Raw genomic sequence first — 27,290 nt, 5'->3', positions numbered from 1 at the left:
AAATAGTGCGCACCCAAATATAATGCACACCCAAATGGCGAGCACGAGCACTGTAAATGTCTGACGCAAAAGAGCAAAAGTGGTGCTTGCATACAACCAAAACGAAGCGACGAAGTCCGCATTACCATAGACATCAGCAGAAATTATACGTGAACAATAGAAACACTGGAACACTTTGTGCTTATTTGTGCCTTTATTCTTGCGGTTACCGCTGTGTGTAACACTGTGTTGGCCACGTGCCTCCATAAATGCATAATCATCCACTGATCCGTGTCGATAGCAACCGCGGTTTTGTTCGCAGCAGATGTGAAAAAAAACTAATTTCCATCTGACTCGGTGCGTGCGTCAACCCCACACCTTCAGAACTGCAGGGTCGTTGTCCACGATCGCCCCAATAATGACTGCGGTTTCATCTGCAGTGCTTGCAGCAAACGGTAGTTTCGTTTTGAAATTGCGCGCATCGGGCACGTGCCTTCCAAACAGTGTGATTGCCGTCCCTAATCGCATCAACAGCAACTGTGATTTCGTCTGAAGCACTTGCAGCAAAAACTAGTTTCATTTTGACTCAGTGCATCTGCTGCACGTGCAATCTCGCAAACACGGCAGAAGCTCTCGAGGATGAAGAGTGCCAGCTACATCACAATGGATGGATGGCTCAGGGGGTCCGGTGACCGGTTCATTGGCGAACCGGTTCATTGGCGAACGAATAATTGGGATGTGTGCACCGAGTGAAAAACTTGTCGCAGATAAAACGCGCGCTGCAGCGATTCTGCGAAGGAAAGTGCGAGGCCTTCGCCACTCCGAGCGTTAAGTCCTGAGATGACAATAATTGCAGCTTCCACACTGCATTTGTGCAAAATAGAAACATGATTTGCCGATTCCTCCAGTAAACAAAGCCGTGTTGACGTAGTAAGCATTTATTTATTTGTTTCTTGGTACCCTCGATAATTCAACATTCGGTTGATTCTGACATTTTTTTCGGTCCCGTGAAGTTCGAATGAACAAGGTTTTACTATATAAGTACGGTACTTGTCATTGCACTAGTTGGATTATACTGTGCCAACAGAGATCAAAGGTTTGGTCCCAGGTTTCAACCAAGTTCCGGTTAAAGATGCTAGGGCTAAAACAACTGAAAGCCGAGACAAGTTTCCTGCATATCTGAAAGCCCACTTGCCTGCAGGGCCTGCGGGTTGGTGATGAGTCCCTGCACCTCCGGGTTCTGCAGCTGCTGCAGAAACTGGGGCATCATCCGCCGCATCTGCTCCTGCAGCTGGGGGTTGTCCGCCAGCATAGGGTTCGTCGCCAACATCTGCAATTGTGAGGACACACATCAGCCACCTACGGTCGAGCTATTGCACAGGAAACGCTTTTCATACATTTCATACTTTTCTGCGTGCCACGAAAAAGTCGTAAAAATGTCGCCAGAAACGAACCTTGAGATTGCTCGTGGCAGCTGTTTCCACACTTGGCTATTGCAACAACTTATTTATTCTTTTAACTTGCTTTTACAGATCACTAATATGACCTGGTGTTGTGCCATTAGTTGCTGTAGTAATCTTACGCATTGCTCAAATCGAGGAGAGAGGAAAACATCTACTAGTGAACAGAAAACTGGGGGTTCTGATTTGGTTACCATCATTTACTTATTTTTCTCCGAAGTGGCAATGCATGCACTATGATTAGTGTGCTGTTAAGGCTCGTGACAAACATTCGTGTCACGTGACCGAATGACAACTGCTTCAATCTATCGCTCTGACAACAAAGGCAATTATAAACGGTTTAAAACGCTGAAGGCCCAGTATTTCAAGCGAGTATGAAACATGAATGAACGTGCACACGTGCAACGGCATCTGCGTGTGCATTTGTGCCACCAGTGCAGCATCCCCCCTTCTCTCCCGACTCATTCTGAATGCGGAGTTGCTAACTCGCATACGTTTTAAGTATGGGTGTGCGAATATGAATGTAAGATGTATCGGTGTGCACAAAATGAATGTAGCAAGCTATCAGTAACTTAGTTACACTGAAATCAAGATGTACAGTACGGAGTACTCTTATTAACCCTTTCCCTACCGAGATTTCTGGCCAAAAATAATACAAAAATGCAGATTTTCTTTATTTTCCTAATTAATTCTACATATCTTGAAACAACAAAAACATATCCCTAAAGGCAATTTATTTGCAAGATACACGTAAAATATTTTTTTGAAAATATGTAGAGGGGGTTGGGCTTCACTGCACTGCACAGCGGAGATTGTCTGATTTTCTGTAGTAATACCACGCAGTTTCCGTTTTCTGTCATGGGTACCTTTATGCCAGGGAGGGAGGGAGCGGAGGCGTCGTCTAGCTGCGGCACCAAATGCGTATCTTGCGACTGGGCGCAAGGAGGGAGGGGGCGCGGCTTCTACTCTGCCACCATGCTGCGTACTTTGTGCGGCTGCGGGCTGTCGTGCGCACCGTACCTTGAAAGCGATCTCCACACGGCTCTTACCTTCGTGCACGCTGTGCTTTCGCCGCTCAGTTTCCGTTCAAGCGATAGACCGCACAAACCTTGGCGTGGCTTCTACTCTGCCACCATGCTTTGTACGTTGCGCGGCTGCAGGCTGTCGCGCGCACCATATTTTGAAAGCGATCTCCACACGGCTCTTACCTTTGTACGCGCTGTGCTTTCGCCGCTCAGATTCCGTTCAAAGCAATAGACTGCACGAACCTTCGCTCGCTGCTGCTCGCGCGCTTGCTCACACTAGCATTTTGACAGCGGTTGTGAGCGGTCATCAATTGTGGTCTATTCATGTTTGCTTGTGCGCGCTGACACCATGCTTGTTAATTTAGCAAGCGAATGTGTCCAAGTTTATACATCCGATAAAACTACTGTCCTTACTCCATGTAGCTCTGTACTTATTTGCTATCGCTTTTTTTTTTTTTTTGCTGGACGCAACAAAAAGTCACCCCTCGTGTTACTTTTGCGGCTTTATTTTTTCTTGGTGGACGCAATAAAAAGTCACTCCTCGTGTTACAATTGAGTAAATACGGTAAATTTGCGGAAAAAAACTTATCACTCAACTTTTTTGTTACCATGCCTATTCAGACCGATCGACGGTGATCAATGCTTCAAATCGCCGATTTCGACTTGTTGGAGTAGTTTCTTATCAACTTAGCGCCACCCATTGGTTAGTCCAGGCTTTGCACCTTTAGAATCGGTTTAAATTTTCCTTATCTGTCCATGTTGCGATTTTCAATGGACCTCATGGCACAAGCAATGAAGCAGTTGCTGGTCTTAGTTTCTTTTGTGTATCCAAAGAACGGTGGTGTACAGAACATTGCTTTTTCCACACTATTCCAGGGCGACTTATCTTTTAAATGTTTATTCTTAACTTCCTTTGATATTAACGTTTTTGAAGATATGTTTCTTTATTGTTTTTATCAACTGGCCACAAAAATGGCACTTTCTAGAATTTTTGTGTTAATTTTTTTTTCTTCTTTGCAACGTATGTTTTTGGGAAGAGAATTTCATTATGTACAATTTGCTATGCTGCAATGCGTGCTGGAATATTATTTGTAGCGTCAAAAATTTGGCTTCTGAAACAAAAAAAAAGCGCACTTTCTTGCGGTAGCCAAGGAGTCAACTTTTGCTATGAGAACGCGCTTGCGAATTCGTGCTATAGAACCCAATTTTGTGGTAACAATATTAGGCTGTAATAAAGATGCTTAAGTTAGAATTATCTTACTAATGTTAGTGCTTTAAAACTACTGAAGAAATATTTAGACACTTTTCACACAGGCACTGAAGCTACCTACCGCATTTAATCAAATATAGGTAGACCTTTTCTTCCCAAAATGTTACTCAAAATCAGCAATCAACCAGCATTTATGACTGAAGAGTCTCAACCTATATTTGTGAACAAAGCGAGCAAAAGCACTGAGCTAACAGTCTCTCCGTCGTACCCACTCTAAAGCCACTCCGGAGATTATTCAGACTGACTTTAGGAACATCCAACACACTGCATATCCAATGCACTCAACGGCACCGAGGATGATTTCGTTTGCGCATGCAGCATGCGGCATGGATTCTCTTAGAGAGATTTAGTAGTCTAGATAACGGTAAATAAGGATGTGTCATGTTCAAATACCTTTTTTTTTTGCTTTTCTAAAAATATAAGGGTCGACCTATATTATAACTATAATTTGTCATTTCTCGGCAAGTTCAATATACACTAGCCTTCCTTTAATTTGACTCCGGTTAAATTAATTAGACCCTAACCAAAGGTCCTGGCTGACATTTCTATGGGCCCAAGTTTCGTTATTTAGATCCTAGAATTGGCCTTCGTCAGATAATTTGAATTTGCCAGTGAGCATGCATACAATCGACCCCTATTATAACTCCAATAGTGACCCCTTTAGTAGCAACATCTGTCTCAGCAGGGCTTAGGGGACAATGAATGCCTTGAACACAATTTATCTCCAGTCAAAAACGGCTATTTTCGGCATGCCCTAGGAATATTTCGAAGCAATAACTGTAGCTCACAATGTCTTATTACGGTATTTGCCCTATTCTAATAAGTGCTTTCTTTTTTCCAGGAAAGTTGGGCCAGAAGTTTCCTCCATGGTGCAATCAGATACGAAACTAAAATCACCTTTGTAAAGTTCGTATGCTTCACCGCCTAACACGAGTGTACTGCGGCGAAGCTGCCTTTAGGAAACCGGCCACCATTGTGCAAACCCTCGTTAGCCCCTTCCACATTTTTATTGCCGAAAAATCAGGGTTGCGTTAGATTTATACTTTCTATAGGAGCTTTAATGTCATTTCTATGTTAGTTTTTCAACTTGGACACATAGAAAGTGGGCGCGTGATTGATTAGGGGGCCTTTTAGTATCAGGCAAATACTGACAAGTGAATCAGCTTTGTGTTTTGGCATTTTTTTTAACATCATGCTTAATTCAACTCACCAGATAATCCCATCACATTTGTCGGTCCCATCTGGGTTGAATAACGAAAATCAAATGTATAGGAGTCAACCTATATTCGCGTTCCACATATTTTTGGGTAAATTAGGTAGCTGGTTTTTTGGCATTATCCACACATGGCCATGCAGACTGATCAAGAGCTGAAAGAACCTGTATGTAATAAAGCAGCCCCACATTTTAGGTAGCAGCTATTTGCTTAGCCTTGTACATCAGGCTTGTTTTAATGTGCTGCTGCAATTTTTTAGAAACACATACACAGAGGCACCTACTGCATTTACTTGATTCTAACGGGCACTTTTCCCCGATAAAATGGGTCCATTGCATGCACGTTAGAATCAAGTATGATCCTAAATTTGCATTACCATAAAGCCATCAGTGTTTCAAAATGGCTGCCTCGTAGGCACTTTGAGCTTAGCTGCTGTAGCTTCCTTCATGTGCTGCAGTACATGCGCTTAGGGTTAGTCTACCGTTAGTCTTCCCATTTTCTGCATTCGCTTTATCAGCATGGAAGTGCCAACTGCGAAGACACGCCAAGTTCCATCACCATCATCATCAGCCTATATCTATGCCCATTGCAGGACATAAATCATCATCATGATGCCGCATTTAAAAGGAAAGTGATCATGTGTGCAGAGACAGGCAGAAATCAAGCCACATCACGGGATGTGTGGGATTTCGAATGCCTTGGACGGCACCGATGAGTGATGCCTATTGCCCCACGAAACTCATACCGGCTTAATGAAGACAATCTTGGCGGCAATACGCCGTTTCCTTTAGTGTTTTTTTTTAAACTAATCGCAACTTTATTGCATTGGGAGTAAATTTTTGTTTCTACAAATGAGAGAAAGTTACAACGGACATTTTTTTTTTTGCCTTGGAACCGAATAAATATGGTGCGTTGAATTCAAAATCTGGTACTCACCTGGCTGGCCATGTCGGGGTTGGAGGCCAGGGTTTGAAGCATATTCTGCATGTACGGTGCATTCATCATGTTCTGCATGAGGCTTGGGTCCTCTGCCAGCTGCCGCATAACGCTCTGCATCCCGGGCGTGCCAAACATGCCCCCGAGACCGCCGGTTCCACCAGTGCCCCTAGCACTACCCCCATCGGTCGTGCCCGTGCTGCCACCAGTGCCCGTTGGACCGCCACCGGGTGCCCACGGGTTGGGCAGAGGGTTGCGGTTCTCCGTGCCCTGCGATGACTGCGACTGGTCCGGGGGAGCGTTCTCCGACTGCATGTCTGCAAGGGGGTGAGTGGTTCGATATTTTGCACACCGCTTACATTCCAAGGAAGTGAGATGGTAGGCGATAAGCAAGGACTGCCCACCAATGAGGAGGCATTCTGTAACATCCCATTACTATTTTAGTGTGCCGCAACTTGCACTGACAAGGTGACATGCTGCATGCACATGCCCGACCCCCCACCCCCCTCCCCGGGATACGCATCAGGGTAGCGCATTGGAAAAATTCAATATCAAATCTCGTGGTGCAAGGTCCCAAAGCAACAGATGAGCTACGAGAAGCGACACACTGAAGTGAGAAAACGAGCATTTCTGCATTCTGCCTTCATCAGAACGTGGCCGCTGCAGGTAGCAAAAAGAATATAATAGTACAGTAAAACCTCGATAATTCGAACTCGGTTAACTCGAAGAATTTGAGCGGTCCTGTCATTCTCAATGCAAATTCTACCGGATAATTTGAATGGCCCGCGCGGCTCTATTCGGATAATTCGAAGTTTCCGGCTAGTAGCAACGTGCGGCGGTTAGGTTAGGGCGCTCCGTACAGTTGCCAACCGATTTTCCGAACTCGTGGGGACTTAAAAATAGTCCAGAAAACTCGTTCGGCCGAAAAAAAAGTTATTAGTGCGACTTAAAAAAAATCTCTAATAATGCCCTGCCTCACACTACGCTTGGAGGGGATCGACTTAATTGGATTTGCGCAGCAATGACGTCGTCTCCGTGTACAGTCGACACGAACGTCACCACGTTGGCGATCTCCGCCAACGGAGTTCGCCATGGAGATCCAAGAAACGAGCTTCGCACCGCTTAGCTCTCGCAAAGGGATAGGAGGTAGCGCCGATCACTGAGACATGGGTCTCCGAGACACCTGCTCAGTGTACACGCCACGTTCAAAATAGTAACCGAAACTTGAGAGAGCAAAAAAAAAAAAAAAAAACTTACTGAATTAACAAGCGTGGTGTCAGCACGCACGAGCGAGCGCGGCCGCCGCAGCGAGCGAAGGTTCCTGCGGTGTATCGCTTCAACAGAAACTGAGCGGCGAGAGCACAGCGCATACAAAAGGGCAGAGCCGTCTGGAGATCGCTTCCAAGATACGGTGCGCGCGAGAAACCACTCCGGCGCTAAGTACGCAGTTGTTAGAAGAGTAGAAGTCGCCTCCCCCCCCCCCCCCCTCCCTCCCATACCCCCACGAGGGAGAAAGTCGCGTTTACGCTCCGCCGTGCGTTTGCTCTCCATGAAAGCACGCGTCCTCCGCGCGCTGTCACTCGCACATACGGCGGGCGCGCAGCGATGATTTTATCGCCCTTGGACTTTGTATGGAACCTCAGGGCGGCTACGCCGACGGCGAAAATCCGCTTGAAGTGTCCATATAATTGCTGTCGCAATAAAAAAACATCCCACAATAAATTGTTACAACGATAGTGCTGAGCGCATATACTAAGAAAAAAGAAAAAGAGCAGTACTCTGGAGCGTTTTGTTAGCCAAGGAAGAGCGGGCATGGCCTCCGAGACTGGAGGATTGCGCGAGCTCTATCGATAGCGCGCATTCCAATCTTGGAGGCTATACAGCGAGCCACTGGAATCCAAGCCAGTGCAAGTGCAAAATCCAACATAGCGGCCTCCAAGATTGGGTAGCGTGGCTCGGAAAGAGTGATTTAGTCCACAAAATCGAACTTTGGGGTCTCAATTCGTCCGAAAAATTGGGTGCGAAAATGCACGAACTCAATGGGAACCCTGACAGTGCATTTTTGAAGTCCGGAATATCCAGCAAGTGCAAATGTTTGGAGTCAAGCACCACCACGCCCGCTTTCGTGGCAGTTATCGATTCCGTGAACATCATCCGCAACTTTGTTGAGTGCAGTGCGGGTGATATTTGTATGCTACGTTTTTTGAGCCAGCTGTAGAGCATGGCACTAGGGGCGGCGAACCAGCGCGCCAAGTAATCCCGCATCGGTGATTACTTTGAGTAATTTTTCTCGGACATGGAAAATAAAGGTGATTTATTTTTGCGGCAAGTTCTTGCTTGTTTTCTTTTTTTATTAGTCATTTCGGTTAATTCGAAAATCCGGCGACCTTCGAATTATCGAGGTTTTACTGTATACCCTTCTAAAAGCCTGGCTATGTTAGTTTTATACCAAGAGATGAAGGAGATGCATAGGGACAAGGCTGCAGAGAAAATCATAAAAGGAGGAGCTATACAATTTTTACACAATTCAATTCCTTGCGAAGAACAGTACATTTTATGTAGCTGCTTCAATAACCTCGGAGGGTGTGCTTTACCAGAGAGTTCCATAGGAAAATCCAGTAAGTAATCTGGCAGAACCCACTTTCCGATGAACATCGATGTTGTTAATGCGATCAGCATTGAAGCAATGTATTGACACACCGTATTACAGCCACTGAAACCCATGTATAAAGCGTGTACGCAGCTGGGCTGCTCTCTCGCGCTTCCCTCTGAACGTGCTGTGCCACCTACGCTGCTGCAGCAAAAGTCCCCGTGTGGAGTGTTTGTGAACTCCATCCCTCTCCTCCCTTTTTTTAAACAGGACGAGTTACGTTAAGGTAGCAGAACAATATTCTCACACGGTGGCCACCGAACCCATCCGACATTCATGTCATTTTCTTAGAAAAGCTCTGTTCTCAGTATAAGTGCCACTTTGGGCGTGGATCAATAACATTAGCTTGATTGATATTTGCCTTTGGTGTCCCGCTAGCCATGAATTTGAGTGTTCCTTTTAACAGCAGACCCCACTCTATATCATACAATTTTCTTTTAGAGAGCAGTGATTTCGTAACTTTGTGTCATGCAGCTAAATAAACAGTCACTTTGCCCCTCCCGCTACCGCCAGTGGAAGAAGCACACACTCACTGTTTTCAAGCAGAGATGCAAATGGGTTTCCCCCAAACTGCTCCTGGGCCGCATTCATAATGGGCTCCTGCAGCTCCGTGTACATGCGCCTCAGGGCGTTGTAGCCGCCCGGAGCACTCTGCAGAGAAACGGGGAAGGCCAGGGAGACTTAGTAAGGTCAAGATTGGGCTAGTCAGTTTTGCATAATTCAAAGTATAACAGCACAACTCCTTGACAAGGACAAAAACCAAAGAGAAAACAAGGACAAAGACGAGCGTTTGTCCTTGTCTTTTCTTCGCATTCGCCCTTGTGAAGGTCCTTTCAAGTTCAATGGTTACGTCTTTGTCACAAAGTCACGATGTTATACAATGACAGCGCTTGTCCTCGTCTGTTCTTTGGTTTTGTCCTCCTCACGCTGTAATACTCTGGATCAGCCAGAAAGAGCCATGAACCAACGAGATCATTTCAAAACCAGTTCCCACAGCAATACTGCTCTTGAAAGCTACAGCGACTTTTGTTGAGCCTCTGCTACAGGTTAGAGAAAGACCATCAAGGTGTCCTGAAAGTTCAAATTGAAGATGTTCACCTCCCAGTTTTCTCGAGTCATTCCACCTAAATAATAGATTAATGCTCAGTGCCTTGTAGATGGATATTGCAGGTAGATTACGAGCAGGCAGAGAAGAGCTGTTTGAAATGCTATTCAGTAATTAGCTGCAACTTCGCTGGCACAAAAAAATTGTAGGCACGAAATTGTGTAGGTGGTTGTCTTAGATGCACAACTCCATGAAGAGCTGAGTATGCTGCAATAATGGGGCTTGCATCGTAATGTCATATTAAGGACTTTGGTAGGAATTCTTTTTTGTTGTCCTAAGTTTTTTTTATAAACCCCCATCAGCTACATAGTTGTGCTTATCTATTAAGCACTGCTTGCACTGCAGTGGGGCCAACCACCTTGGCTGTAATATAATTACAGGAAGTGGAGGAAAATTTTTCTCCAAGATGATCATTGCATGCACCCAGCTTTGAAATTGGAATATCATAAGCTAAAAAAGCTGTTAAGAGCTTGCAGCTGCTGAAATGCATGCAACTCTAACAAAACTAAAATTACATTCTTTTTTATAGTCACCTCTCATTTCAAACAAGATCACTTGAAAACCATGTCCACGAGAGAATGCACGAGAGAACGCAAGCCTGAATATAACAATTAAAGGATGTGTTCTGGAGTTCAACTAAGGACCGCAGTTGTTTCAGCTATGTAGTTAAACGCACTTGTAAAGGATGTGTTCCGCAGTTCAACTGAGCAAAATATTGTTTCAGCTATGCTGTTAAACCCACTTATAACAATATTCAAGTGCCAAAAAAATGCCGTTGTTATAACTGGGTTGCACAACAATCAAATGGGACAAACATTCGAACATTTTAACTCGACAAAAAGAAGTACACTCAAACCCAATTATTGCATTACTGGTTTCAACAATACTCGGGATGTAACAATCAGCCGATGCTACACTGTGAACTTTTGTGTGTGTTCTATAGTAAAATAAAGCAAGTAGTATAATGTTCTCATGCAGCATTACTTGTTATAACGCTACTTGGTGTCTGCGCCAAAAAGAAAAGGAACGCAATCCAGGTGGGGGAAAAAAACAAAATGGAGCCACTCCGTCACACCTCCCTTTGTGCCTTGCACCGGAATGGCACGCCTTCATCGCACCTCTCCCGACTCCCTTCCACCCCTCCGACGTCGGTGAGAGGATGGAAGGGAGATGGGAAAGGGGCACGCAAGACCGGTAATGTAATGCGTTGAAAGCTGCTGTAACAAAACAGCTCGACTTCTTTTTTTCTTTTTTTTCCCCTTGAGACAATGTAATGTATGGGTGCTGTGCAGGGTATGCAACACAAAGGCAGGCGTGACAAAGCGGTTCGCCTTTTTTCTTTTTTTCCTTGAGGATTTTGCTTTTTTTTTCCTTTCAAAGTGCACACCCAGATGCCAGATTAAGACGCCAGATTAGTGAGGCCATTCTATGATTAGTTAGAAAAGTGTTTCCTTTAACCCTTTCAGGTGCTACAAGTGTGCAAGCCAAGATAGTGCATTAAGAGCAAAAGTAATATGAAAATAAGGGTATTTAAAATGTTCTGCATACATCTTATTAAACACTTCTTATTTGACATGCTGCAAAGTTGAGTGATTTGCGTAAAATGTTCTTGCAAAATGAATTGGAAGGCAGACAGGTGCATGTCTGCTGACGAGTCAGTATGTCATCATGTAGCAGGTCCTTTTCTTTTATGGATGTTCACAATGCTAACAGATCGGCCATATTTTTAAAATATGCTAGGCATGAAATAGTCCATGTTCTCATATCTGACAGCTCCTGTAGAGAGTTCTAGCATGAAGTACACATTCTGCAAACTTGACATAACTCTTAGAAGAATTGAAGATACTGAATTACTTGTGCAGCTGTATATGCTCTTTATGATTGTGATGCAAGAAACATATCGAAATTACATTTCCAATGGACAGAAAAAAAAATTGGTGTCTGAAGGGTTTACAGACTGAGCTTTAGATGTCCCATAATTGCCTTAGTTCAACACAGTGCTTCTTGTAACAGCCTTACACCTCGTTTTTAAGCGAAAATCCAACATCAGCAAACATTTGAACAAGGCCATGCCTCAAGGTTGCTGATGGCTCGGTCCTGGGTGCGCATCAGCTCCTGCAGCATTGACGGGTTCCGCACCATCTCCATGGTCTGCCGCAGCATCTCGGGGTTGTTCAGCAGGTGGTTGATTTCGGGGTTTCTCTGCGGAAAGAGGTTCACAGAAAGATTTGGCTACATATCTTACTCATAGTCTATCCCTTGATGTTAGAGCATAAATCCTAGAGTCGTTAAATATGTGCTAATAAGCCTCAAGTGAAATACAGCGAACACAAGAGAAAGGAGTAGGGTATAATTACAGCAGCCAGGTCAAGGCAATAACAGAAGTCTGTCAGACATAACCAGCACAAAACCAAGACACCTTGTGCATACTTCAAAGAACATGCAAAATGAGATTGCTAAGGGTACCTTTGTACAAGAATGCTAATTTGAGCTAGTTGGTGGAACATCGACATACTGAACAAACAGCGCAGATAACAGGACACAGCGCCTGTGTTGTCGCCTTCTCGTAGTCCTGTTGTCTACGCTGTTTGTTCAGCACCTTGTGTGTTGACGCCGAGTGCTCTACAGGACTTGCACAATAGGTATTGTGCAGAAAGTATGACAGTGGCTGTGTCCAGTATCAAGATGAGGGAGAGTTTATACAGGAGAAAAGCAGGGGAAGATGGGGGTCCAGTCGAACTCCATTATTTCGAACCTGAAGGCACCGATGAAATTGGTTGAATTATCTAGCTAATCAAATTAAACAAGACAAAGAAAAAATGACGAAACACATTGCTGATTTATGTTGTAAAACATTGCTGCTCTGCCTCTAAATACAAAAGAAAAAGGGCAAATCTAAGTCAGGCACCGAATCGCATGCGAATTTGCACAAAATCCACACATGATGCCTGTTGGGTGGCACCGAAGCCAGCGTTCTTGAAGCAAGGAATGCATATTCTCGGATGATTCCTCAGTCGCAGCCAGATGCATGGCTGTCCATGCTGCGGCCGCCATCTCAAGTGCCATAAAGAAGTCCACGTTGGTCGGACGTGAATTTATCTATTCTTGATGCACTTTCCTGACCGAGCCGCGCATTAAGAACCACGCTAGGTGTGCAAAAACAGTCACATGTCGGTAGTGACATGCGTGCCACTTCAAACAGGCATTCAACAAACAAGATGGCGGCCATCACGCGTTTCTGACGCTTGCGATAGCTTTCAGCACTTGGCTGTTTTTGTCAACAAGTATGTCGGGGTCTACGCATGTGTAATGTGGTACTTTACACAACTTAGGTGCAAACAAAACACATAAGAGCACTTTTTGGAGTTTGCTAGCCTTGAGCCAGATGCGTGGCTGTCCATGCTGCGGCCGCCATCTCAAGCGCCATAAAGAAGTCCACATTGGTCAGACGTGGATTTATCTGTTCTTCATGCACTTTCCTGACCGAGCCACGCATTAAGAACCACGCTAGGTGTGCAAAAACAGTCACGTGTCGGTAGCAACATGCGTGCCACTTCAAACAGTCATTCAACAAACAAGATGGCGGCCATCACGTGTTTCTGACGCATGCTAAGTAATATGCGGGGTTATGTTCCGGCAAATCTCGTTGATGCGGGACTTCAGTTAGCGACATTTCATTGTCGAGAGGCACAAAATGCACTGAATCCTGTGGGCTTTCGCCGGGGATGCAAAAAATATTTTGGTGTCACGAGAATTTCACTGTCGTGGGATTTCGTATCATGGGTTTGAACTGTACTTGATTCGATATATGGATTTTTTTTCTTGATTCGGTTCAAAATCTGTTATTCGGTATTCGCGCAATCCTTGTTAAAACCTCTGAAATGACAACAGCCACCAAAAAAGTAAACTGTTTGCGTGCTGGCAGATGTAGGAGCCTCCTTCGTAGGGGTGTAAATTTGCTCACCTCCATGAGTTGCTGCATCTGAGGGTTGCCAACTATCAGCTGCCTCATGTAGTCCGGGTTCGACATGAGCGACTGGACAAACGGATTTTCCATCAGCTGCCGCAGCAGGTCGGGGTTGCTCATCAGCTGCGCGCGGAAGTACAGAAGACAAGGGCACACGGGTCAAACTTAGCGAGGACATAATATTTGAAAAGTCACTGGATTTCCCCCTTTATTAATGAACAAATAGAGACACGAAAATTGCTACCATCTATTGAAAAATCAGGAGGACTTGCGTCAGTTCTTTAAGCAAAATTGCACAGAACAAAAAAGTACAACATAACTTCATAAGAGAAGCAGCTTACACCTTTGCTGCACAACCCGTGCTATACAAGCAAGATTCCTCTAGCAACAAGCAGGGAAGGGGTTGCAATAACTGTTTGTTCAAAACAGAAAAGTGACAGTTACGCCTATAATGCGAGGCAGCGGCACGATAGATGGTAGAATATTGTGTGCAGCAACTCTGGCATTATTTTGTGCATTATTAGTTCGAAAAAACATTCACATATGCGTGTCAGCAGTCTGCCTTTAATAAGAAAAACATTGAGTGACGACTGTAATACACATAATCTTTATTTGTGGAGCTACTGCTCCCTGGTGGGTGAGAATGGCAGACACATTTTGTTTTTATTCTCTCCCCGCCGATTTCCTATCCTGCCTTTCGTGTCCTATTGCTGGCTTTCTTAAATTTTTGTTTTGTCACATCGATGCTGATTTATAGATAATCTGCGGAGCATGGCGTCAGCCAATTAACAGTAATCACAGCTGGCTGCACGACCATGCTCTCCAAGTGCAGTATTCACTGCTGCAGCATTAGTGAAGTGGCTGAAAGCCAACATCTTCAACGGACAATCTTTATACATCTCGAGTTCAATTCCTAACATAATACTGCAGACTTTTTTTTTTTCTTTATAAACTGAAGCACTGCACAGTGGGATTCATGCAGCAGCTGTCAGCACCACCGCTGGACATCAAAACGAATCGGGGAGTGAACTCGTAATAGCCGCCGAGATAAAATGCACAGCGAACAGGACAATGCCATTGCCGTCCCGATCCTCACCTCCCTCTGCATGCGCTGCTGCATCTCCACAAAGGTGCCCGTGCCCAGATTGAGACCCGCCAAGCCTGGGAGACCGCCTGCTCCGGTGCCAAATGGGTTTGGCGGCACACCAGACGGCTGGCCAGTCTGCACCATGGCCCAAACACGCACACATTGCAACAGGCGTACACACTGGCACACTACAGATACAAAAGTATGGTGCTCAAGTCTCCAGACCCTTTCGCCACTTCCAGGCAAAATTCCCACATGGTTGTCAGTTAGGCTGTCATGAGACAAGGCACTAAATATAACAGGCAAGAAAGGGAATGACATGGCTATAAATTTCTTTCAATACAGAACCCCTTGACTGCCAGTTCTTTTGCTTTCTCATACTAAGTGGAGCTGCACAGCAAATATTCCAGTCTAAAATATGCGACTATGCGCAGACAGTCGGGCAATAAAGTTATACATCATATGATGTGTCAAGTACAACCGACAACCACAAAACGACGCAGCGAACAAGGACGACGGAACGCATCACAAGGTGAAGGAACATCTAAACTAGCTCAATTTCCATGCTGGCCTAATTCTCAAGTAGTACAATAAAGATTGTCTTTAGTCCCCATGTTTTCATGTGCTTGGAGTGCCATGGACAGGTGGTTCCCAGTTTGAACATAAAGCTTACATAGAGAGGTTGTTGGCAATTTGTTTTGCTACATAATAAATTGCACTGTGTTACAGACCATAACTATGACCACTTAGCACAAATCAACATAAAAATTAGGGGAGGAGGGGACAAGGTGAGCACTATAATAGGGCCCACTGAAGAAGAAATGTAACTCAATAGTACTTGCTGCTGGGTCAGTTGGTTCATACTCTATTACGGACCGTAAAAACTAAGGCCACTTGTCGCACATCCCCTTATTTTATGTTGATTTGCATTAAGTGGCCATAGTTCCTATGGTCCGTAATACAGCATGAACCGACTAGCCTAGCAACAAGTATTACTGAATAAATGCACTGCCATGACGACGTTTCTTAAAGATAGGAGCCCTCCCACTTGCTGTCCCTCTCACATAAAAAAAGCACACCTGACCACAACTGCAAATACATAATTGTGGTCATTAAAATCTGCGGCAGGTGTGGTTGAATATAGACACAATCATACTAAAGAACAAAACAGGAAACAAGGAACACTAAAGAGCAAAATAGGTTGAGCTGTGTAAATGAATTACCTTTCAGCAAAGAAAAAGGGTCACTTTTACCCAGGATTTTGAACTGAACTCTAACTGAAAACTACACCCAAACAGCAATTTTGGGCATAACTGCGCCGGAATTTGTGAACCCATTATAAATTTTACTTCTCTGAACCGGAACTGAACCAAAATGGAGTGAACTGAACAATGAAATTGGAGTGCACTGAACCTGTACCCAAACCGAACTGGTATTTTTTTTTTAGGTTTGACACCGTTTTTACTATGAGAGAAGCCTGGGTAATCCAGAAAAGACATAACAATACACAATCTGTGATGCCGCCTTAATGTTGCCACAATATAGGGTCTGCTTGGGCCTCATTAAATTTTTATCGCCACAGATGGATGACATTATTTCTGCCAAAAATAGAACTTATCACGCTTCAAGAACTTTGACCTACAATGGTCCAAAAAGTACGCACAAAAAAAAAAGAAAGAAAAAAAAAAAACTGCTTTTTAATCTGTCACCTCTCACTGACGTGCTGCCATTGGGGCTCTGGTATCAAATTTAAAAAAAAATACAACTTTGGCCTTCGTTTAATCAAAATATTACAGTAAAATTAGTGAATCTAGAATTATGACAGCCGAATCTCATTTGCCATTTCGTGTGCCTTTAAGAACATGCCTGCCTTCTTGCTTTTCCTGCAGAAGATGCTGGAGAGTTCTGGTTGAGGGTGCCTTGCATGTGCTACCTTAATGAGTCTTCCTCCCAAAGCATTCTAAGCCTTCTCCTTACAGCTCCTTTTTGCTAAAGTTATGCCACTATGGATGTGTCTTCATTGTCCGGGTCAAGTGTGATGGCAGCAAGACAGTGACACTAGCAAAGTGAATGGCACTTACTGGGCTGGGCTCATCTGGTCTCCTTGCGCCATCTCCCTGAAAGCAAAATATCAATTTAACACTCAAGCACATAGAGAAGCTGAGAAACTGAAAGAACACAGCGGGGACAATGTGAACAGACGCAGCAGATTTCTGATCGCATCTTAAAAGAGGCCAGACAAAAGATAAGCCCATTGCATAGGCAGAATTACATTTCTGCAAGCAGCAAATGCGCCTCCCCTTAGAAAAGCAGAAAGCCACGTGAATATTACAAAAGAGATGTCTATCACACTCCCAATTTAAAAAAAAATAGACACGCATCCTATTTGTACCCTGATACCAAGGTTATATTCTCATCGTGAAGTTGACCCGGAAGGTCTTCACACGAATTTTGCATTTTCAGGACCAACAGCAGTGGCTTCATGTATCTTGCCAAGTAGCCTCAACAAAATGCTGTGGTGGCCATGCTAGTCGAACCTTAGAGACTTCTGAAAGTGCATGCTCCGTACACCAGTTGATGCACGTGCAATAGAGGGAGATACATTTGCTGCTGCAAAGACAACATGGCACCTCATGTTTTCTTACGAAAAGAAATGGTGGTATAGCAAGACTAGTCTCCAGCCGTGAATCAAGTGAATCTTCAACTATGTCACAAAGCTTTGCATATACAGATTTCTTCATGCAATGTTCTAAAAATAAGGACAGCTGGGCGAGTTGGCATGGTAACGTGATGAGACAGCACTAAAGACGAACACAGAGGGAAGAAACAACAGTGCTTTTTAATCGCGGCAAAATCTTTGACAGGAGACTAAGAAAACGCCAATCATAGCAGCAATGCTTGCCATTTAACAAATTCCAGAGTACGAAGCAGCTGAAACAAACAATCGGTATAAGCAGAAAAGAACCTTTACATTCCCTTCACTGTTGTCTTAATCAGCGAGGTAATGCTAGAGGTGCAAAGCATTTAGGAAACTTCTAGGAAAATCGTAAAGGGACAATGTGTTTAACAACAACTCCTACATCTTCTAGCTGGCCTCAAATGCTGATGAAGCAATGAACCACTGTCTCATGCATAGCCTAATCAGTGCTAAAAATCATGAAAATAGCTCATGAAGTGAAAAGCAAACAGTGTCTAGAGAACAGCACTCACCCTAGCCGAGGCAGGAGACCTGATCACAAGATGTACCGTCAAACCGTCTTTTATATCTGGGCAGAGATGCACACATACACCACAGTGGTCAGATACAGTGGCAACAAATCCTTTCGGAAGTGAAGGGAAACGATACGACACATACATAATTTGCCACCTAGTCTAAATACCACCAGGATCGATGGCTGCAATAGGTGATGCCCGAATTCACGCCCCAGTGGTGGCGCCCTCTGGGTAATAAATGCCCATCTCGAAGGCTATGCTTTTGCCAGTTGCATGCAGCAGAAGCGATTGCGAGAGACGGAAACACGTCATCGACGTCAAGCTTTGGACACCACCGAAGCTGCGAAAAACTACCCACACTCTAGTTATCTGAATACTTCTGTTGGCCACAGCCTCATATTATAGTTATGTAGCCCTACCTGCAAACCTGCAAACTTAGACCAGCTCAAGCTGACAAGCAACATACTGTTTTCAGATCACAGTGACTTTTTCAACAACTTTGTTGCTGATTTCTCATGCTTTAGAAACTTGGAAGAATAAACACGTTTGAAGAAGGTACCCCTCTGATGTTCTTTCGCAATCAGTAGAAGTCAAGAGACGGACAAGTGGAACTTCTTTACGGACAGAATTTTTTTTCTTTTTTTAGCTTGACAGAACATCACTTAAATTGTAGAATGAGCTCGAATTCATAAATCATGGAAAACTTGGGAGACTTGGTAGGTATGTACAGTACACTAGCAACAAAGGACTGACAAGTGAGACAGACACAAGCACTTGTGTCTGTTTCTCTACAGCAGTTGAATGTGACAGTTCAGTGAAGGAAACAAGAGCCAGCCATAAGCAAAGCATGTGTCTCTAAATTTCTACAGGTCATGACAACACTGAGCGCGGAACAAGTGAATTAAATTCTGTTCATTTACAGACCAACAAAACCCTGTCGAAAAGCTGAGTGATAATGCCAAAAACAGATTAGTCTTTTGCTATGAATAATGCCAACTTCCAGAGTATGAATAATTCTTTAATCACTCTCGTACATGAAGGAGTCAGATGGCATGTTTTATTTTTCATACATTCAAGATGGCCTGGCTGTTCGGTAAACCCAGCAAAAAAGATTTTTAACAAAATTGAGTTCTGTTCACTGCTACATGGTACAAATATAGGACTCGGATAAAACTTGATGAGAAGGTGAGAGGCCACATTGAAAAGTTCAATTTTCTCACACGATTGTTTTTTGTTTTTTTACGTTTTATGTATGCCCAAACATTGAGAAACATGTTTCAAAAGAAATTATCTTCCTATCATGATTAGTTTGGGAGTTACAGCGAGTTTTCCAAACCCATACCTTCGTATTGCGAAACCGAAACCACATTGCATTGGTTCCAAAAATCAGTCCTATTTTTTAAATACAAATATTATTCAAAATATTTTTTCATTTTATGTTGTGAATGAGCAGCCACACGAACAAAACGAGAGACTGGTGCATCTCATGGGGGCCCCGGCTATGAACCTGGTGCATTTTAGGCCTCTATGTGTTGTTTTTGACATCTTTCACGTGGTTTAAAACATTTGTTTACGTTTTTCTCAAAATAAGGTTTTGCTCCACCTCATGTTACGCCAGCTTTGATAACATTTTTCTCAATGACTTTTTTGAAATGAAAATTTTCGCACTCATTCCTCCCATAGAGATGTGTGCAACGAACTAGGACAAAAGAAATTGATGCAATATTTTGGAATTTACAGCTCATTTTGCAAATAAATTTGGTCCAAATGGGCTATCTTTTTTGCTTTGCTTAATTTTTTCAAAACATTAATTCCTCAATATTTATCACATTACATTTATCCTAGTTGAAGTTTATTTCAGCACAGTGTTGCATTGTTTACATTCTTTTTTTACACTCATACATGAAACAAAGATACAATGTGTGGTGTAGAACGCGGCAAGAAAGCTGCAATTAAACGCAGCTTGACTGGCCCCACGTCCCAGCAATACAAGGCAGAAAAATGACAGCATTCGTTAAGTCATGTAAATAAGTAAATATGCTCATAAATACATAGTTAAATTCGCACAGTAAGGAATATAGTTACATACAAAAAAGAAAATGCAGGAGGATTTGCACTTGTCGAAAAAATTGCAAAAAAATCTAAAAAATGCGGCATTTCATGCCGCATGTTTTGCAACAAGAAAACGCAACAAGAAATACACCATGTCAGTCAAAAAAGATTGGACATATCCTGTCGCAAAAAAAAGGTGCAATCGCTCTAACGAAAAATTGAATTTATTAAGTATGTGTGGGAGTGAATGTTTCAGCATTTGAAGGCAATAGTTTGTTCGGCATCGAGGAACCTTCCAATAATCGCTCTGTCTAGTAGGTCGAGACGAGGTGCTGCGCTCTAAGCATGCTATGGAGGTAAGATTTTTATTTCCTTCGTTAATTTCAGTTTTCAAAGACACTAATAAACAATATTCATACATGTTATCTAACCTTAACACTTTGAATTTATTGAATAAAGATGAGGTATGTGCATTATATTCGGCATTTGCAATACAAAGTAATGCATTTTTTTGAAGTGCGAGTAATTTTTGCTTAGATTGCAGGTGCCAGTGCCCCCCACCAAAAGACCATAGAGTAGCTGCGAACAAAAAAAAGCGTGTTATAGATCAATAACATCTGAGTAGTCGGTACAAATGACTGACACCTCTTAAGCATGCCTAGTGCGTTACTTGGCTCGTTTGTTACCATTTCACTATGGGAATCCCATAACATACGCTCATGAAAAACAATTCCCAAGGCTTTAGCTGTTGAAGAAAAATCAATCACAGAATCATTCAGGTATAGCTTTGAAGTAGCTGTGTACGTTGTTCCCTTTGAGCGAAACAGAACGGCTTTGGTTCTTAAACAGTTGATTTGTAGAGAGTTTACGGTCGACCATGCATACAAGTCATCTAGTGTCGCATTTGCTGCTAAAATAAGGCCATTAACGGCCACACCTGTAAAAAACAAGGAAGTGTCATCCGCATATATGACATATTGGATGGTCTTGTCTATGTTATTAATGTTGTTGACATAAGTAATAAAAATTAGCGGCCCCAGTATACAACCTTGAGGTACATCTTAAGTTTTTACAAGGATGATTGTTCTGCGTTTATGCTTACATACTGTAGCCTATTGCTCAAAACTGGAAATTAGATTCAGTGCAGTGCCTCGAATGCCGCAATAGAGTAACTTTTGTAAAATGGTATTGTGATTTATCCGGTCAAAGGCTTTAGAGAAGTCAACAAATAAATATACATAGTGTAAGTTTCTTGTCCTCAATATTGCCTAATATAATTTCATTTTGCCATAGCAATGCTACCTCGGTCGACAGCCCTGACCTAAAACTGCACTGAGCCGACGCAATTACCGAGTGTTTTGTAAAGAAGTTCGACAATCTTATAAATATGTTTTCTATGGGCTTTGAAAACAATGGTAGAACAAATATCAGCCTACAGTTTTTCAAATCATTTTTGTCTCCTCCCTTAAACATTTGCATGCTTCATACATTGTGGGAAAATACCTGTGCCTAAAATTAGGTAAACCGCCGAAACTTGTGCGGACATGTAATGTAGTGCAGTAGTGTCACTGACGATGTCTACTAATAAAGTAAGGTGATTATTAAATTTCTCAGCCAATATTTGCGCCTGTATGTTCGATCGCCTTCAGTTATATCTCTTCTACACTAAAATTAGCTTTATGTAATGCGGTTCATTGCTTAGTTTCAACACATAGCTACATAAATGCAAAAGCTTTCACAATTCATTAGTTACTTATCATTCTTGGCACGATAGCACTTTTAACATATTTTATGACAAGAATTACCTGCCAAAAATAAGATGAACAATTTTTTTTCAGTTTAAATAAGTTCAGTAAGTTAAATAAGATACGCTTATTCATCATAAAAAGTTATTTATTTAATAACTGTGTGTGTGTGGCCTCAACGGCATCTCATCTCAGATTATCACCACACAACCATGATAATGCGTCGTTACCTTGACATATACAGGGTGCCCCAGCTATCACGCAGCATGATTTAAAAAAAGAGGAACAGTGTTACGCGAAGCAAACCTAGTGCGTATTGTTTCTAGTACAGTGGAGTAGCCGCCAGTAATTTTTTCGTTACTGAGATTTAATTAGGTAATTATAATTAATTATCTAACTCGAGAAGCACTGTCCTAATTATCAAAGAGTCAATGAGAAAATTGTAGAGCACAATGAAAAACTACCCGATACAGCTTTCTGTTGCTCAATACGTGCTACATAAAAGTCTTTTTCCGAGCGTGAAAGAAGCCCCCGAATACACGCAAAGTGCCTCGAGCGGCCAGTCGCGCGGCAATTCTGCGTGTATTTGCGGGCTTCTTTCATGCTTAGAAAAATACATTTATGTGTTTTAACTTAACATGTGAACTTAATTCATGAAATCTCGCATGCATGACACCAAAGGGGAAGAGAGGAGGGGATCAGCGCACACTTTTTTTTTAACTGTGCCCTGAGCACACGTCCTTTCAGGGATACATACACAGTAGTTTATTAAGGATTATTTACCTTTAGATATGTCACGCAAGCAGCAACAAACTTGGCACAGCAAATACTGACAGGACTGTTTTTAAATCCCACTGACTTCTCCAGCAACTCTGGTTTCACAGACTTCATGAACTTGTCTGCATAAGCTTTCTTTCACCATAACAAGACTTCTAACAGAAGGTTCAGGAACCGACGGGTAAAACTTACTTTCGATAAAGCTTGATGCAACATTTGTAAAATTGTAAACCAAGCCCGAATACGTAAACTTTACGGAAGATTCGGGGGAGTTGGCCAGGTATGAACAAGCCACAATTCAAGGGAAGGCAGTGGGAAATTACTCACTGTGCGTGGAGACGGCTTCATTGTCCTTAAGAATTTTCCCAGCAAATATGAGGCAAAGCTGCTCCAGGGGGGCATTAAATTCCTTCGAAACCTGCTCCTTCAGCTGCGGTAACAAAGGGGTGAAAAAGAATGCTACAGAAAAGCTGCACAATCCTCCTCGTTTCACATATCAGTGGTACACACTCTGAGCAACTGCTTACAAGCAGCAAGGAAGTAGCAAGAATGAAGTCAAGGTTTGCCGATGTTGAAAACCAGATAACCACTTCATGCGTCAGCTACCGTGTCTTAGAATAAGCCCACCTGAAAACAAAGCAGTGATGAACGACAGGCACCAGACAGGCACCATACTGGAACAACTATATTACCGCAGGTATGTCCCAGTGGGGACGAGGTTGAAGTAGCACGGGATTTTAGGTTGAGCGTGAAGATGAAGAAAACGTTGTTGGTATTCTTGCCAATTGACAAGGTGTGTCTTGGTGCTGCTCCGCGTCCTCGTCCATCCCACGTCATTACACTGGTGGAGGTGCTGGGTTTACTTCATCCTTCATGCTTGGCACCCCTTCTCAGAACCGACGATCAAGCCCAGAATCGCCATCGCACATCGAAACAGCGGTCCACCAATTCAGTCACTGCCTGCTAGGCCTAGCGCCCGAGTCCAGTCCCCTGCAAGAAACCTCGACAAATCGTTTGCCTTCTGCAACTACCATGGCCACCGCGGCTCCATCGCAAGTAACACTGCAAAATCCTCGATTCCGGAGAGCTTTCAAGAGATTCCGGAGAGCTTTCATAGAGATCCCTTTGAAGACGTCTAAGATTGGCTAGACCAGTTTGAGCGTGTCGCCAAGTACAACCATAAGACCAGTTCAGAGGACAAACTCTCGAGTGTTTATTTCTATACGACGGACAATGCTCGTACGTGGTACGTCAACCGGGAGAGGAGCTTTGCCACTTGGGACGACTTCCGCATGTGTCTGCTGGATACCTTTACAAGCATCGACAGGAGGGAAAATGTGCAGCATCTCCTTGAAATCTGCATTCAAAAAAGCAATGAGAGCGTTGCTATGTTCTCAGAAGACATGGCCCGTCTTTTCCGCAGGGCAGACCCCAACATGCCAGAGGAAAAAAAGCTGCGCTATCTCTTGCGGGGAGTGAAACAGCAACTGTTTGCCAGTCTTAAGAGAAATCCGCCGACTACAGTGAGTTCACAAATGAGGCTACCGCCATTGAACTACAGCAACGATACCGCCAGAATGACATGAATAACTCAGTGGTGAACACTTCCGTACTGGCTGCGAGTAACAACAAGCCTCTGCATGAAGTTATCCGAGAGGCTGTGCGAGAAGAGCTTCAGCAGCTCGGAATTGTTATTGCACCTATGGAACCGGCGCCAGCGTTATCGTTTGTAGCTGATGTGGTTCGGGAAGAAGTCCCCAAGCTTTTTCATCGCCCGACTGTGGTAACGCGCCGCAGCGCCTTACTTATGCGGAGGCTGTTCGCAGTCCAGTCTACGCAGTTGACACCCACAACTCGACCATCACCTACGCTACAAACAGAGTCGATATCGTCATCCCCGTTGACTCTGCCGACCCCGCCGATCAGGCCAGCACAAACAATGCCGTATCTTCAACATGCGCACGCCAATCCTTGGCTCCATGGACAGTTATTGCCGAACTATCAGCGTCGGAAAACCGATTTGTGGCGCACCGTCGACCGCCGACCAGTGTGCTACCATTGTGGTGAAGCTGGACACGTCTATCGAGTTTACCACAAATGGAACAACTATCGCGCTGCCCAATACAAAAGCTTTTCTGCTAACTAGGCCTATTCTCCGTATGACAGTCGACGCGCCTACAACGACGCTCCTGTGAACGTTCTTCTCCAGCTTCTGCGTGCTACAATTCACCGACCCGTCACAATTTTGCCGACGTGACTAGGGGCAGGTCCCCTAGCCCGCGACAGGGAATTAGGCCTAAACGCAGCGACCTCCGGGGGTGAAGTTGCCAGTACTCAAAGTTCTCCAGATCCCCCATTATCGACGAACGATGATGCAAAGACTCCGACAACGAAGAAGAGGGCAAATGCAACGACGAATACGATGGATATAACTACGAAAGATGTAACTGACATCGTCAGCTGCCAACCTGATCGTTCGCACTGACGACCACCTAGTAGCCGCTTTAGTTGACACTGGCTCCCATTTTTTAATCATAAGCTTACAGCTCACCGCCAAACTAAGAAAGGTAAAGACGCCATGGCACGGGCCCAACATAAGAACCGCCGGAGGTCAATTGATGACACCTGTCGGGAAATGCACGGCCTGACTCTTAATCGCCAGTTCAGCCTTCGTCGGCTCCCTCGTCATTCTATCTGAGTGCTGTAAAGAACTTATATTGGGGATGGATTTCCTGTGCGAGTACGGCGCCGTGATTAACATCTGCGACAGAAGCGTCATGTTTGCCACGAACTCGGATAATGTCACCCATGAGGAGCACCCACAACCACGCTTACGTATTGCTTCAGACGATGTCATACTTTTGCCGCGGAGTTGCTCTCTCATACCCGTGCACTGTGACAGGCTGCAGAATGGGACTAGAGTCGCTGAACACATCAATGCACTAGCACTGAATTGCAGCATCTCCATTGCCAGAGCCCTTATCTATGTAATCGACAGAAGCGCCAAACTCTTGTTGACTAATTTTAGTAAGGAGCATCGACACATCATTAGAGGCACTGCCGTCGCTTATTTGGACAAAGTAACAAATAGAAGTAACAAAAAAGAAGCGCAGGAGGCGGCCTCTACAATCCCCACAGCTGCGCCTATTGTAGACATTAGTCCGACATTAACTGCCATTGAGCGAGACCGTCTTCTTGAGCTCTCGCAGTGCCAGGGATGTTTCTCATCTGCGTCAAGAGTTGGTCAACCGCCACTTACCAAACACCACATCATTACTGATGTCAACGCCCGACCCATTCGACAAAACCCTTATCGTGTGGCTCCAAAGGAACGTGAGGCAATACAAAAACAAGTGAAGACGATGCTGGAAGATGGCGTCATTCGATCATCTAATAGTCCTTGGGCATCACCTGTAGCTTTAGTTAAAAAGGACGGTAGCCTGCGCTTCTGCGTCGACTATTGGAAGCTCCATCAGGTCACAAAGAAGGACGTTTACCCACTGCCACGTATTGACGATTCCTTGGACAGATAGCGAAATGCATGCTATTTTTGATCAATGGAGCGGTTATTGATAGATCAAAGTCGATGAGAGAGACCGTGAGAAAACAGTCTTTGTGACGCCTGACGGACTTTATAAATTCAGGTTCTTCCGTTCGGTTTGTGTTCAGCGCCAGCAACACTTCAGCGTCTAATGGACACTGTGCTCTTTGGACTCAAATGGCAAACATGCCTGGTGTACCTGGATGACGTGATTGTCTTTTCCGCAACATTCTACGAACACTTACGAAGGCTGAAAACTGTTTTTGAAGCAATACGCTCTGCCGGTCTCACGTTGAAGCCTGAAAAGTGCCATTTTGGTTTTCAAGAGCTCCAGTTCCTCGGTCACGTCGCCAGTAACCAAGGAGTCCGACCTGATCCGGATCAAATTGCTGTCAACGCTAATTTCCCGACCCCATCAGACAAAAAGGCCGTGCGATGTTTTCTGGGACTCTGTATATTACCGACGATTTATCACAAATTTCTCACGCATCGCATGGCCGTTAACACAGCTCACCGGAGAAGATGTCCCTTTCACTTGGGGCGAAGACCAGCAGCGCGCATTTCACCAACTCCGGCAACGCGTGCTCCTGTGCTAGCACACTTCGATGAAGACGCCCCGATGATATTGCATACAGATGCTAGTAATATCGGTCTAGGGGCGGTGGTCGTACAATGGCAGAATGACAGTGAAAAGGTGATTGCTTACGCCAGCAGCACACTGTCCAGGGGAGGCTAACTACTCCACCACTGAAAAAGAATGCCTCGCAACGGTATGGGCAGTTCTGAAATTTCATCCATGTCTGTACCGTCGGTCTTTCAACATTATTTGCAATCGCCATTCGCCTACTGGCTTATTAATTTATGAAAGATCCTTCCGGCCGGCTTGCACGCTGGAGTCTTCGACTTCAAGAGTTCGACTTTACTGCCGCATACAAGTCGGGAAAATGGCACGCAGACGCTGACTGCCTTTCTGGGACTCGTGGACACTGCCGATTATTTCACGCCAGCAACGGGATGACATTGAATTGCTGCCGCTGATTTATTACCTGGAAGGACGAACCTACAGCGTGCCGAGGCTATTTGCAAGAGGGCTAGCGTCGTACTGCTTTCGCCGCAACGTACTCTACAAAAAGAACTTTGCACCTAGCGGCAGCAACTATTTACTCGTTGTTCCCTCATCGCTTCGACGTGAAATCTTACATGCCTGCCACAACGAGCCGACTGCTGGGCACTTGGGCTACACCCGCACAATGGCATGGATTCGGCAGA

The 27,290-nt window shown here is 44.2% G+C and overlaps 1 protein-coding gene across 2 annotated transcripts in view; it reads right to left on the bottom strand.

Annotated features, from left to right (window-relative positions):
* LOC119446076 (ubiquilin-1) overlaps nucleotides 1-27,290 on the bottom strand; it is a 40,556-nt gene that overhangs the window by 8,495 nt on the left and 4,771 nt on the right. For both annotated transcript variants that reach the window (XM_037710413.2, XM_037710414.2), the window contains exons 2-10: nucleotides 22,808-22,910; nucleotides 17,904-17,959; nucleotides 16,775-16,810; nucleotides 14,703-14,828; nucleotides 13,604-13,729; nucleotides 11,713-11,841; nucleotides 9,068-9,185; nucleotides 5,885-6,201; nucleotides 1,175-1,309 (exon numbers count right to left, since the gene is read on the bottom strand). In XM_037710413.2, the coding sequence (XP_037566341.1) occupies nucleotides 1,175-1,309; nucleotides 5,885-6,201; nucleotides 9,068-9,185; nucleotides 11,713-11,841; nucleotides 13,604-13,729; nucleotides 14,703-14,828; nucleotides 16,775-16,810; nucleotides 17,904-17,959; nucleotides 22,808-22,910 (1,146 nt within the window). The remainder of the gene's footprint in view (nucleotides 1-1,174; nucleotides 1,310-5,884; nucleotides 6,202-9,067; nucleotides 9,186-11,712; nucleotides 11,842-13,603; nucleotides 13,730-14,702; nucleotides 14,829-16,774; nucleotides 16,811-17,903; nucleotides 17,960-22,807; nucleotides 22,911-27,290) is intronic.

Source organism: Dermacentor silvarum, chromosome 3, assembly GCF_013339745.2.
Source record: "Dermacentor silvarum isolate Dsil-2018 chromosome 3, BIME_Dsil_1.4, whole genome shotgun sequence".
In the NCBI taxonomy this organism is placed as follows: Eukaryota; Metazoa; Arthropoda; class Arachnida; order Ixodida; family Ixodidae; genus Dermacentor; species Dermacentor silvarum.
This window is presented reverse-complemented; position numbering and strand designations above follow the sequence as displayed.